The 13,870-nt window shown below is 49.6% G+C and overlaps 1 protein-coding gene across 1 annotated transcript; it reads left to right on the top strand.

The window, feature by feature from the left end:
- The first annotated feature begins 1,647 nt into the window (after positions 1-1,647).
- ANKRD34A (ankyrin repeat domain 34A) lies at positions 1,648-13,398 on the top strand. Its single transcript, XM_083478125.1, has 2 exons — positions 1,648-3,515; positions 10,675-13,398. The coding sequence occupies exon 2, from the start codon at positions 10,732-10,734 to the stop codon at positions 12,310-12,312; it is 1,581 nt and encodes a 526-aa protein (XP_083334251.1). The 5' UTR covers positions 1,648-3,515; positions 10,675-10,731; the 3' UTR covers positions 12,313-13,398.
- Positions 13,399-13,870: the final 472 nt, after the last annotated feature.

Below are 13,870 nucleotides of genomic sequence, written 5' to 3'. Positions count from 1 at the left end.
AATCTTCTTTTAAAGCAATCCAAGTTGGTTGCCATTTCTGTCTCCTGTGGCCGTGAGTTCCATAGTTTGACAATGCACTGTATAAAGAGATACTTTCTTTTTTCTGTCCTGAATCTTCCAACATTCATCTCCATTGAGTTCTAGCGTTATGATGAAAGAGGGAGGAAAAACTTCCCTCTATCCATTTTCTCCATGCCATGTATCATTTTGAAAACTTCTATCATGTCCTTGCCTTTCCTCTAAGTTAAACTAAACAGCCAGAAGTCCTTCAGGCACTGCCTGCTTCATTGCTGTTGCTTTGGGAAAGGGCCGCAGCTCAGCGGAAGAGCATTTGCTTTTCATACAAAGGCTCCCAGGTTCAGTCCCCAGGTAGGACCGGGAGAGGCCCCTACCTGACACTATGGAGAGCTGCTGCCAGTCAGTGTAGACAGTACAGAGCTTGATGGACCAGTGGCCAGGCTCAATATAAGGCAGCTTCCTAGGTTCCTATGTTGCCATGTTCGGAAGGCACCTATAGAATAATAATAATAACAATAATAACAACAATAATAATTTTATTATTTGTTCCCCGCCCATCTGACTGGGTTTCCCCAGCCACTCTGGGCGGCTACCAACAGAACACTAAAAACAGAATAAAACTTCAAACATTAAAAACTTCCCTAAACAGAGCTGCCTTCAGATGTCTTCTAAAAGTCAGGTCCTTGTTTATTTCCTTGACAGCTGATGGGAGCCACTAGCACTGGGAAGTTGGAAGGGACCTCAAGGGTCATCGACCCTCTCAACGCATAGACATTCTGATGCTGCAGAAACAGGAGTATGGTACAGAAAGGCTGGCATCTGAGCAGAGCTTGGTGCTGTGGGTTTGCATTCCCCTGGCGGATGGGACTTTGCCACACCTGCTCTGCTCAGCAGTTTTAAGAAAAGAGGGAAAGATCCCCACCCCACCCCCAATAATCGGAGCAGACTTTGCTGGTGGGAGGGAAATTATATCTGCTGGGTATGTAGCACTTAAAAAGACTCGCCTTATTGCTGCAATTTTTATTTGCTTTTAGTATTATATAATATTGTGCTTTGGATATTGTGTGTTTTAATTCTTAAGGAAGGCGGCAGGGAATGTTTCACCCAAGGGTTCTGACAAAGGCACAATGGTTTAGCGGGTGGCAGCCTGAGAAGGGGTCCAGGCCCAAATCTCAGCCATAAATCCCTTAGGCTGACCACCCTTTCTCAGCTGTGCTATCCTCACAGGCATGTTGTGAAAAGGAAAGAGAGGACCATATTCCCCCCCCTCTCTCTTTTAAGAAAACAATACAGCAGCAGGAACTACAGTGCACAGAGAAGTAAAAACAAAAATTATTCATACCTAGACCTTGAACAGATACATGACCCGAAGAAATTGCAGCCTTGTAACATCAACCTTTTGGCTTTCTGGGTTGGCTTGCTTTCCTTTTCCCTCCGCTCCCCACTTTCCTTTTATGTTGTGGCTTTTTAGAGGTTAGGACAGAGTCTGCGTTGTTTTCATTGTAAGGTGCTCTGGGAGCTTTTGCAAGGTTATAAATGTTTTCAATCAATAATAAATGTAAAGGGTGACACTTTGGGAGGCAGCAGAGGGGACAGGAAGGAAAGGGAGATCTGAGCAAATCCAGTTAAGATTTACTTTATTAAATAGGTTATATCTTGTTTCATCCCTTGGGTTCAAAGCAGGTTACAGTAGTTTTCCAGTTTGTTCTTCTGTGTTTGTCCCCACCCCATGGACTAACAATCTAAGGGCAGATCCACACCAATGCATTTAAAGCACGTCCAATGCACATTTAAAGTTCATGAGTTTCCCCAAAGAATACTGGGAACTGTAGTTTGTTCAGGGTGCTGGGAACTCCAGCTCTGTGAGGGTGAAACTACATTTCCCAGGATTCTTGGGGGGGGGGGTATTGTGTGCTTTAAATGTGCATTGGATGCACTTTAAATGTAGGGTATGGCTTTGCCCTAAGTCTGTGCAGTTTTATTATTATTTCAACCATCCAATACAATATTAAAGAACAGCATTTATCAAAAAAATTATTTACATTAAAACACCACACACACACACACACTTAAAAACAATTAAAAAGATTAAAAGAACCAATGCATTAAAATCATCCAATTAATTATTATTTTTTGCCATTCACCATATTGACCCCAGTAAAAATTCTCCTTGGCTTTCAGGCAGCCACTGCAAATCTCACAACTTTGCCTGTCACAAATTTGTCAGAATCAGACAACCTACGTGTGATTTTCACTTGATTGTCGCCAACAGGTATCTTACTTAACAAATTCAGAATAAACTTTACCCTCTGTTCAGAATACAAAAAGATCTTCCCTAAGTCAATAAAGAGGGGTTTTGGGCGGAGACAGAAGGAAATAAATACACAGCATGTTGCAGTCATTAAAAAAAATATAGTGTACTTTCATATTTGTGGGGAAAGAGACCTTATTTTTCTGTTTTGCATTTTTAAATGTTCTCGCATTTATACCCCACTTCAAGGTGGTTCTCCTCCTCCTCATTTGACCCTCATAACAACAGCCCTGCAAGGCAGCCTTGGCTGAGAGGCAGCAACTGACCCCCCCCCCCCAGGTCACACCCAGTGAGCTTCATGGCTGACTGGCAATTCAAACCCCGGTCTCTCCCAGCTCCTAGCAGTCCAACGCTCTAACCACTACACCACACTGCCTCTGTGATTATTATAATTAATTTCCCAGTGCCAACATGAAAGACCCGACAGTCAAGACTACAAAGAAAGAAATGACCTGCTCTTTTATTGCAGAATTAATGCCACCTGGCCTAAACCTGTACTGCAACTCACCAACAACGTGCAAAAAAGATCTTTGGGAGAAAACGCCCCAAAATTACTGTAAGGGGTGGGGTGGTGGGGACACTAACCCTGGCAGACAGAACCAAATTTATAAGTGTTGGCTAGCAGCGAGCCTTTAAGAAACGATCTCCCCACCCCCACCCCAAAAATGTGGTGCAGTGTATATTTTAATAGGGGGGGGGTGGTCCTCTCCCTTGCTTTTAATAGGTTAGGGGGTAAAAAATAGCAGAATCCGCCATCCAGCCTTGCGAACCTCAGAATGGTTGGTTGGTAGGATAGATGGATGGAGAGATAGACGCCTCCGCCCCCCCCCGCCCCCCAAATCTTAAAGGAACTGGATGATCTTTGGAGATGGCTTGGTAACGATTGGCCCTTTCGCTCCATCCCCGAAGCAGCAGAGGGGGGTTAGCATCATTCCCAGGCACCAAAATAACACAGCGCCAGAGAGCAGCAGCAGCAGCAGCAGCAGCAGGACACGTGTTCGGCGTGCAGAGGAGACGGGAGAGATCGCCAGAGCCCCCCTGCTCCGTGGCTCCCCCTCTCTCTTCCTCCTCCTCCTCCTCCCGAGAGCGCAGCAGAAGCATGCAGCCCGGGTGAGGAGCCTCGCCTCGCCAGCCCCCGCCAGGGTGGTGGTGGACCACATAGAAGACCACCGGAGGATGCAGCCAGGTACCTTTTCCAGCAGAGCTGTTTGGGTTCCATGCAGGTGTGCAGCGGTGCCTGCGTTTCCCCTGGGCTGTGGGATGCAAACTTTGATCCTCGGGTTTTTTTTTTTTACCAAATAAAATAGGATTTTAATTTTAAATACCTTTCTTCAACCAGGTGGGCATCTGTTGGGGAGGAGGGTGGGCAGGGAGTTTTGGGGGCTCGTGAGCATTAAGAGAGTCATGGTGGGGTGGGGCGAACTGCCCAGGGTTATTTTGCGCCAGGGCTGAAAGTGTGAGAAAATCATGTAATTTTTGCATCCGGGTTGAAAGTGTGACAAAAGCATGTTGCTTTTCCATGGGGGTCGAAAGTGTGACAAAATGAGAATATCTTTTTTGGGGTGTAAGGGCTTCCTTTAATTTAGGATGGGGGGGGGACCTCAGACCCAGCAGGCTGCTGGATATTTGAAGGAAATCCCTACCAAAATCAGGGGGGTGATTCCCTCCTTTTCCCCACCCATCCCCGATCTCCAAATGCTAAAAGCACGGGGGTCTCGAAGACACGGAAAGAAAAGGAGGGACCCCAGTAGCACCAGATTCTCCCACCTTCTTCCCTGCAGGTTTAACAGACTCTAAATTTGCCAGTGACACCCTGGAGCAAAATGCACTCTCGCTTTGCGTGTGAACTGGGCAAGCTTCAGAGCTACCTCCATCCTTTCCTGATTTCCCAGTTCAGTAGTGGGGCTATTTCTAGCGGGTTTTAAAAAATAAATTAAAAGTATTCCAATCCAGTCATGCCTTCCGCCTCCTTTCGTTTCACATCACCCCCACAACACCTGTTCAGGAAGACTGGGGTGGGGGGAATATTACTGATATCTTGAGCTATGCAAAGGCACCCTTTCTGCCTTGCTTCTGAAAACCACAACGAATCCATTCGCTCATTAAGGCTGGCTTTGGGCTCACTTCCCTACTGACTGTTATGTAACCAAAGTGGAAGCAACCCCCCACAACTCACACTAATTTTGAGCAATCTCTTTTGTCTCCACATCCCCAAACATCCAGGCCTGAAATTTTAAACAGAAACAGGACTCCGCTCTCCATCTGTCTCTGCACAGAAGGGTCTGTCTTGCTGAGGGACCCTGGGCAAAGTGGCAGATATTATCAGTCTGCCAAATAAATGCCACCTCCTTGCTCTTTATATTTAACCCCCTCCTAAGAATCAAGAAGATGCAATGCTAAAAATAAAGTGTGTGTTAGTGTGTGTGTGTGAGAGAGAGAGAGAGATTATTTCTTCAGTCATTCCAGTTTTCGATCTTTTAAAAATAATAATAATAATAATTTCAAAAGATGAGTCTGCCTCCTGCCCACCCACTTGGCATTAATGAAATCTCTCTCTCTCAATAAAGTCCGTTTGCCCAGCAATGGGGATCAAACGTTTGCTGTTTTCAGTGGGTCTGCGATTCCAGTGGAGAGCTCTCTTGAGAGCTTCTCCCGGCTTTGATAAATCTGTCCAGGTCTCCAAGGAGGAGGGGAATCTGGGTGGAGGAAGACAAGGTGAAGGGCTTTAGTATCAGATTTGTCATTAATTTGGAGCCAGGCTTGTTGAGGATAAATTATGCATCTTGCTGGGAAACCCAAGATGGAACTGTATGCCTTATTACACCCCCAGCATGACATAAGGATTTTGCTAATATTTGATATATGGCTCTTGTAGATTTCATTCGAGTGCCCCTAGAGGGACTGGAGAAATGATATAGAGAGCAGTGAGTGTGGGGAGGGGGAGAGAGAGCTGGGAATCTGCAAGGACAAGGGTAGTCATTCGTCATTCTGTCAATTGCTGGGAAATGCAGGTGGTCCCCGGTCACCTTAAATAGCTTGACCTGAGCTTTGCGTTGCAATCCAAGAAATGCTCTGGGAAGTTTTTAATGTTTGATGCTTCATTGTGTTTTCATATTTTGCTGGAAGCCGCCCAGAGTGGCTGGGGCAACCCCGTCAGGTGAGCAGCATAGAAATAACAAAATAATCATTAAGTTCTTATTTAAGGGGCCCAAGGGTTGTATGTCCTGCAAACAGCGAGGATTGCTTTTCTTTTCTGTGGACAGCTTTTCCATTTCGTAAGTTCATTGTCAACGCTGCTGCAAGGGGGTCGGACTAGATGACCCCTTTCGGGGACCTTCCAATTCTATGATTATATGTTTCTGTGAGCAAATGTGTGCTAGCCTCAGATACGCTATCAGGCAAGCTTGGCCGTGTTGACATTTTTAGATTTGATTGCTAAATGCAAGCAAAACAAACAGGTCGAAATTAGAACACCCTCCAGGGTGACAGAAAAATTTCCCAGTGTAAATTAGCTGCATTTGTGTATGACATTCAAATGCTTTCCAGAAAACCTCGCATTGCTGGCTGCAAAGAGGAAATGAACCCCATGAACCGCAGCTCTGGGGCACCGGCTGGGCCTCCCTCTCTATTTAAAATACTGTCCTGAACCAGGTCCTGTTACAGGGGCAGCAAGCAGTTAGTTCCCCACCCATCAGCCCAGGGGCCCTCCTTGTGGCTCCCTAAAATTATTCCGGGACCTGGAGTTAGTGGACAATCTCGTGACTGAAGGTCTTCCTAGGAAGGGAGGCAAGGGCTGGGTGGGGCTGTTGGGTCACACCTTAAAAGACGAAAGCAAAAGTTTGGGGTGCCTGAGAACAAAGGAATTTTGTGTGTCCTCTGACCTCAACCTGCAGGATGTGCTGTTGCCAACTTTTTAGCCCACCCACCCACCCAGCTTGCTACTGCGGCTTGTGTCAAATGTCCTCACGTACTCATCACTGCAGAATATACGGTGGTACCTTGGGTTACAGACGCTTCAGGTTACAGATGCTTCAGGTTACAGACTCTGCTAACCCAGAAATAGTACCTCGGGTTAAGAACTTTACCTCAGGATGAGAACAGAAATCACACGGCGGCAGCGGGAGGCCCCATTAGCTAAAATGGTACCTCAGGTTAAGAACAGTTTCAGGTTCAGAACGGACCTCCAGAACGAATTAAGTTATTTACCTGAGGTACCACTGTACTGCGGTTAAGGGCACAGAAACACTGGTCATTTGAATAGTTGGCAACTCTCTGTGGAGGTACTAATCCCCACTCTGCGGGATAATTATAATTATTTTATTTATAACCTGCCTTTTCCCCAGAACCAGGACTCACAAACACTGGAAAAACCCAGAAATCTAAAAGCATATGAAGTATAATAGTTGAAAAGCAATTAAGGTATAGTAGAATGAAAATGACGTAAAAACAAATCTATTAAAATGCAAATAGTAAAACAGCATAGCACTGCTATCAGTTCTTTCCTTAAAAAAGAAGAAGGGTGCAGTCAGTTTCCGAAGGCTTGTCAGAATAAAATAGTCTTCACCAGCCAGCGGCCAGTCTGGCCTCTCTAAGGAGGGAGTTGCAAACAGTATTAAGAAATTGGCCGGGCGCATTTTGCGACTGGCACGGGTCCAGTTGTGACCCATGTGGAGATCTGTGGGGGACTCCTATGCTCGGGTCCCATTTGTGGGTTTCCCTTCGGGGCCTCTAGTTAGCTGCTGTGCGAACAGGACTAGACGGTCCTCCTTTGGCCTGATCCATCCGGCTTTTCTTATGTTCTTATTTAATTATAGCGGCCTCCAGCAGCACAAGGGGTCTGTGCGTCTAGCTGTTAACCAGAAGGCTGGTGATTTGAGCCCACTGTCAATTGCCAAGCTGGCATCCGGATTCTGTGGAAACAGAGTACAGCCATGGATAGCCTCCATGAATTTGTCTGACCCCCTTTTAAAGCCATCTAGGGAGGTGAGCAAGTTCCATCACGGGAGTGAGTTCCGTGGTTCGACTCTGCACTGAATTTTCTCTGTCCTGAATCTTCCCATGTTCAGCTCCACTCGATAGCCAGGAGTCCTAGTGCTACGAGAGAGAGAGGGAGGAAAACTTTGCCCTATCTACTTTATCCATGCAAAACTGGATATACTTCTACCATCCCGCTCACCTTTTCTAAAAAGTCCCAAACGCTGCAACCATTCCTCATAGGAGAGTGTTTTGTTTTGTTTTAATTTTTTAGGGAAAGGGCCATCGCTCAGCTCTGGAGCCCCTGCTTTGCATTCCAAAGGTCTCATGCTTGATCCCTGGCATCTCCAGGTAAAGGTAAAGGTACCCCCTGACTGTTAGGTCCAGTCGCGGACGACTCTGGGGTTGCGCGCTCATCTCGCTCTAAAGGCCGAGGGAGCCGGCGTTTGTTCGCAGACAGCTTCCGGGTCATGTGGCCAGCATGACTAAGCCGCTTCTGGCGAACCAGAGCAGCGCACAGAAACACCATTTTACCTTCCCACCAGAGCAGTACCTATTTATCTACTTGCACTTGACATGCTTTCGAACTGCTAGGTGGGCAGGAGCAGGGACCGAGCAACGGGAGCTCACCCCGTCGTGGGGATTCGAACTGCCGACCTTCTGATCGGCAAGCCCTAGGCTCTGTGGTTTAGACCACAGCGCCACTCGCGTCCCAGGTAGGGCTGGTGTTTTCCTGAGACTGAACGATGCAGTATCTTAAGTTCCTAGTTCATCGGCCGGGCTCATTCCAAGCCTTCCTATTCAATCAGTCCTAACTAACTCTGGGGGTTAACTGGTGTCGCTGCGCATGGCCTCCTATGATTTGTGGGCAGGAGGCGATTTGCCTGCCACACTAAATTAGCCACGGCCGGTAGTCAGAAGTGGGATTTATGAGCCAGAGTGCAGATTTGCTCAGGCATCCAGAAGCCACTTGCTCCAAAGCAAAGTCTCCTTGAAGCGGCTTTTGTTTTTAAAGCAAGCGCAAAAGGATTCTAAATTAGCGAGCTGGCCTCAAACAACCCGGCCGCCTTACCCCACTTTCCCCTCCTTCCAAGAGACACAGGAAGTGGAGGGATGGCAGTTCCACGCTGCTGAGGACTTCAGCCTTGCTCAGGCCTCCTCCTGGTTTCCCCTGCGCAAGAAGAAATTGCAGGCTAAAAAGATAAATGGGGGGGGGGAGCCAAAATTCTGCCAAGTGACGCCCCTAAGTGGAAAAGTTGCAGCTTTTGAGACTTTTTTTTAGCTGAGAGAAAAGGTGACATGATAGGAGATTCTAAAATTATTCATGGCAGGCTAGTGATAAGTTTTTCTCCTCCTCTTGCAACACCTGAACTCATGGACATTCCATGAAGCTGAAGAGCTTGGAAGATTCAGGACAGATAAAGTTCTTCACGTGGCACAGAGTTAATCTTTGGAACTCCCTCCCACAGGAGGCAGCAATGGCCACCAACTGGGATGGCTTTAAAAGAGTGCTGGACAAATTCACAGAAAGGTATATTATCTGTGATGGCTGTGTTTCGTCCCAAACAGCTGGAGGGGGCCATGTTGACAAAGGCTGGCTTAGAGAACATGGCATACTGAGGGATGTATAGATTCATTAATCAATCAATAAATCAACAAAGCCAGCAGAAAACTAGAGGGTCGAGCGGGGATCCGAGGGCAAAAGTTGCCTTCAGGAAGAACCTAATACAGCTCACACAAATAACCTGGTTTGCGCAAGGGAAAAAAGACCCTGCCCAAGTGACGCTTCCCGCAAAGTCAACTAACCTTTGCAAAAGCTGCCCTGAGTTCCCTAGCGTTTAAAGGCATGGGCAGCAAATCTCAAGAATGAGAATTAATTACCCTTTTCCCTTCTGGCTCCTGCGGAAGGGTTTCTGAGTCACAGCAGGCTGTTTTGGATGCTGCGCCCGGAAGGACCGGCCAATTGTGCCCGTCTGTGTCTTTAACAGCATGTGGAGTGAACGCTCCTCCTGCCAGCACTGGCAGGGGCCGCGCCTCAGCGGGGGCAGCAAAATTGGCACAGCCTGTCTAAGAGACAGGAGGTCCTTCCCCCACTCGGCTTACCGCTGGCCACCTCTAGAAAAGTCACAGAGATGCTGGGAAGCATCCAAAAGAAGAATCTGCTGCTGAACTAGCCTTGGACTTTAAGGCCTCAAGCTGTCTCCTTGCAAGGTTTAACGCCTGAGCTGCCTAAACATGCATGGAATCGCCAGCGTTCCCCTGACAGAAACTTGCAAAGGAGCAGTGAGTGGTCTCTTATGTGGTTGTAAGAGGGGCAGAGAGGCTTGCAAAGTGCTGAGGTTTGACCCAGCAAATTCAGACCCCAAGAAAGCTTCTTTTAATTTCAAGTGACAGAAGTTTGCAAAAGGAGCAGAGGGGATGCTAGCAAGGTTGTCAAAGGAGCTTGCAAAGTGCTGTGCTTTGATCCAGCAAATTCAGATCCTGGGAAAGCTGTCCCTAATTGTCAGGAACACGGCCCCCTGCTCAGGTCTAACTTCTCTCTTTCCGTTCCTGAACCACACTCCTCATTTCCTGTCCCTACTCTTCCCTAATGCTACTCTTTTTTTCCACGCCCCACCTCTTCCTTTCCCTGGGTCTATTCATGCTCCTCCTCATCCCCTGATTACTTTCTTTTGCAGACTCTCCAAGCACCCCTATTTTTCAGGGGACAGTCCAGGATTTACAGCAGCCATTTTGGTTTCTGATTTGATCCCGGAATGTCCTGCTTTTTCTTAGGATGCTCCTATTTCCATCAGAGAAATGTTGTAGCGTATGAAGTCATGCGACCCCCGAACCAAGGAGATAAGTAACGATGCAACCTTTAGAAGACGTCTGAAGGCAGCTCTGTATAGGGACGTTTTGCAATGTTTCAGTATGTTTTTATATATGTTGGTGGCTGGGGCAACCCAGTCAGATGGGCAGGGTATAAATATTATTACAGTGGTACCACAGTTGTTGAACGTAATCTGTTCCGGAAGACCATTCGACTTCCGAAACGTTTGACAACCGAGGTGCAAAGGGCGGTTAGCAAAACCAGTGGAGAAAATTGAAAAATACGCAACGGAAGCCATTCGACTTCTGAGGCACGTTCGAAAACGGAAACATTTAGGTACTTCTGGGTTTTTGGCATTTGAAAACCGAAACGTTCGGTTTCCGAGACGCTCAAAAACTGGGGTACCACTGTATTATTATTATTGAATAGGAAGCCCCTTATTTCATCAGAGAAATGTTGGAGGGATTGCTTTTAGACAGACCTTCAGAAACCCACAACATTGCTCCACAATAGAGCAGTCCTCACGCTCTGGTTTCCCTTGCTTTGTCTCCCATTCCAGGTCATGGCGTGCCCTGAGATGTCCTCCTCCATCTCGTGAACTCCTTGCCTCTGCCCAATGCCTGCGGAACCGCCTGCCACCACCATGGTCCACCCTGAGGGGAGTGCCCTGCTGAAGGCCGTCTGGCAGGGCAAGTTCCGCCTCACCCGCCTGCTGCTAGAGGGTGGGGCCTACATCAACGAGGGCAACATCCAGGGGGAAACCCCCCTCATTGCGGCCTGCGTGGCCCCCTACGAGGACCCTCAGAACAAGTCCCGCATGGTGAGGTACCTCCTGGAGAACGGGGCCGACCCCAACATCCCTGACAAGATGGGGAAGTCCGCCCTGATGCACGCCTGCGCCGACGGGGCTGGGGCTGAGGTGGCTTCCATTTTGTTGGCGCACGGGGCGGAGCCCAGCGCCAAGGATTACTCCGGGGCATCGGCTTTGGTGTACGCCATCAACAAGGGGGACCGGGGGACCTTGCAGGTGCTCCTGGACGCTTGCAAGGCCAAAGGGAAGGAGGTCATCATCATCACCACAGACACGTCCCCCTCAGGGACCAAGAAAACCAAGCAGTACCTGAACTCGCCGCCGTCGCCAGGCGTGGAGGACAGCCGTTCGCCCGCTCTGTGCATGTCCCCCTCAGACATCGAGGTGAGGACCTCCCAGTCCCCTGGCGGCAGCGAGAAGGAAGAGGAGCGTGACGTTTTCAACTTCACCATGGCCACCCGGCTCAGCTGCTCCCCTCTCCCGCACGGCAAGGGGAAGGAGGCTGAGGAGAAAGCCCCGGCCCTCCCACCCAAAGGCCGACCCAAGCAGCTGAAGAGGTTGAACTCGGAGCCGTGGGGCCTGGTGGCGCCCTCTGTCCTAGCTGCCTCCCACCAGGAAAAGGCCCGGACCCCGGAAGAGAGGATGACGGCTGAGATGAATGGCCTGAGCTTCTCCAAGAGGCCTCCGTTGTCCCGGAGACACAGCATGGAAGGCCAGGAGTCGTCCTGCCTCAAAATGGCCGCTCACCAGGCCTCAGGGGAAGAGCTGGCCAGCCTAGAAGCCGCGTGGGCAGAGAAAGTCCATTTCAGCCACCTGCACCAGACTCTCGCCCGACGCAACACGGCGCCCGAAACCCAAGACGGCGGCCCGAGTCCTGGCTCCCGGGCTCTGGTCCACCCCAAGCTGAATTGCTTGGACCACTACGAGTTGGATTCCCTCTGCCCCGAGTCCATCCCTGGCTCCCCAGATTCAGGCCGCGTTTCTGTGGAGAGGAGGAAGTACAACGCCTCCCCGTTGACCCTGCCGGCCAGCTCGTCCCGAGAGAGTTTGGAAAGCATCCCCAACGCCGTCTCCCCCATCACGATACGACGCCGGGCCCCGGGTCTCCTCGAGAGGAGGGGCTCTGGGACGCTGCTGCTGGACCACATTGCCCACACCCGGCCGGGCTTCCTGCCCCCACTCCACCTCAACCCCCACCCTCCCCTCCGCGACATCCGGGGCAATGGCAAGCCCTCCTCCCCGGCCCACAAGGGCCTGATCCCGGTGGCCCCCACTTCTCCCAAAGGCAAGAGGCTACTCCGGAGGCACTCCATGCAGACGGAGCAGATGAAGCAGCTGGTCAGTTTTCAGAGCCTGATCGCCCAAGGGGACTCGGTGGCCAGTTAAGACATGGCGGAATGGGAACAGGGCAATCTACAGTCTTCTCGTCTTTGCCTCATGGGGACTCGGAGGGCCTTCCACAATGCCGTTTTCCTGCTTTCCTCGCCGGCCTCTGAGCCCACCCTGTCTTCGTAGCTGGGTTTCTGCGTCTTCCTCCTTCCTCTCATTTTGGTGTTCCATGTCGTAGCCGCCATCTTTATAAACTGGACATATGAAGCATGACGTCGGAGCCGACACCGCGAGGCCAGAGTGTAGGGGAGGGGCCTTTAGAGTGAAGTCGCTGAGGGCAAGTAGGCGACCCAGGAAGTTTTGCCCATCTGCTTGCGATGAAATTCTTTGGAGTGGGAAGGTTGAGTTGGGTGTTGGCTTCCTTGACTGACCCACCAAAATCTTCATCAGGCGTGCAGGAGACTGTTGACATCCTTCGCTTCCTGCCCCTACAGACGAGGCCTGGGATCTGCAAAAAAGGCAGAGCAATGGAGTCTGAAGCTTGACATGGTGACTCCATGGGGTAAAACCCCAACAACATCTCTGAGATGAAATCTAGAGGGTGAATTCGCATTTGGAAAACATACGTTTTGTGGATCGATGTCTGCTTTGAGGGTCCCGTCCTCAGCAAGCAGAGACCCATCCCAGTAGGAAAGAGGACTTTAAGCCCCCAGATGCTCTTCCCTGGGTCACCTTCATCTATATTCTTTTGAATATTTTTTTTTCTTTTGGGTGGGGGGAGATTTCAGTTCTCTTGTTGACACTTGATGTTGGTTGGGTGGGTTATGGGAAGTTGTATGCCCAATTTCAGGGAGGCGAATCTACGCACATCTGGTTTTTAGACCTGGAAAGCTGAAAACCAAGAGGGCACATGTTCTCTTTGCCACCTCCTGGAGTGGGTGGCATGGGCAAGGGAGAGCTCTAGCAGTGGGTTGCCAGGCTCTCTTCATATGGATCACAGCCCACCTGGGTTCTTTTGGAGGTGGGGCGTGACTTTCCTGAAAAGTTCAAATTAGTTTGCTGCCGCTGGGATAAATGCCAAACCCAATCCAAGCCCCTTTAAACTGGCATCATCCCCCAGCCCCACAGAATGCTGAAGCACCCGAAAAATGCCAAGGCAGCCTTTGCCAACCTGGTTTCAACCTGGAAGTTGTAGTCTAGAGCATATGGGGACCAAAAAAAATATGTTGGCAAAGGCTGCAGTAGGGCAGAACTCCCCCCAAATTATTTGATGCCTGAGACACAGGATATCTCCCTCCCCCTGCCCTTGAATTAAACTCAGAGACACTCTTCGTTCTTCCTTACAAGGAGGTGTATCTATTTCCTCCATCAGCTCCCAGAACAATGGTATGTTACTGTTGGGAGTACCTGGTTGCTAACCACTTTTTGGGGCACCTCTTCCTCTTCCGTTCCTTGCCAGGGCTCAGGGATGGCAACAGGATTCATCTGGCCAACAGGAGTAATGTTGGGATTCCTGCCGCCGCCTCCCCATGCAGCCTGTCAGCTGTAACCCAGTCTGCATCAGGGAACCCAGACACATCTTTGACGCAATCTAAGCGCGGGTGGCGCTGTGGGT

Source organism: Podarcis liolepis, assembly GCF_965112155.1.
Source record: "Podarcis liolepis genome assembly, chromosome: 15".
NCBI classification, from domain to species: Eukaryota; Metazoa; Chordata; class Lepidosauria; order Squamata; family Lacertidae; genus Podarcis; species Podarcis liolepis.
Note: the sequence above shows the minus strand (reverse complement) of the source record. Positions and strands in the feature narration are given on the sequence as shown.

Coding starts and splice junctions, on each gene's coding strand:
- ANKRD34A (XM_083478125.1), top strand. CDS start 10,732: ATGCCTGCGGAACCGCCTGCCACCACCATGGTCCACCCTGAGGGGAGT.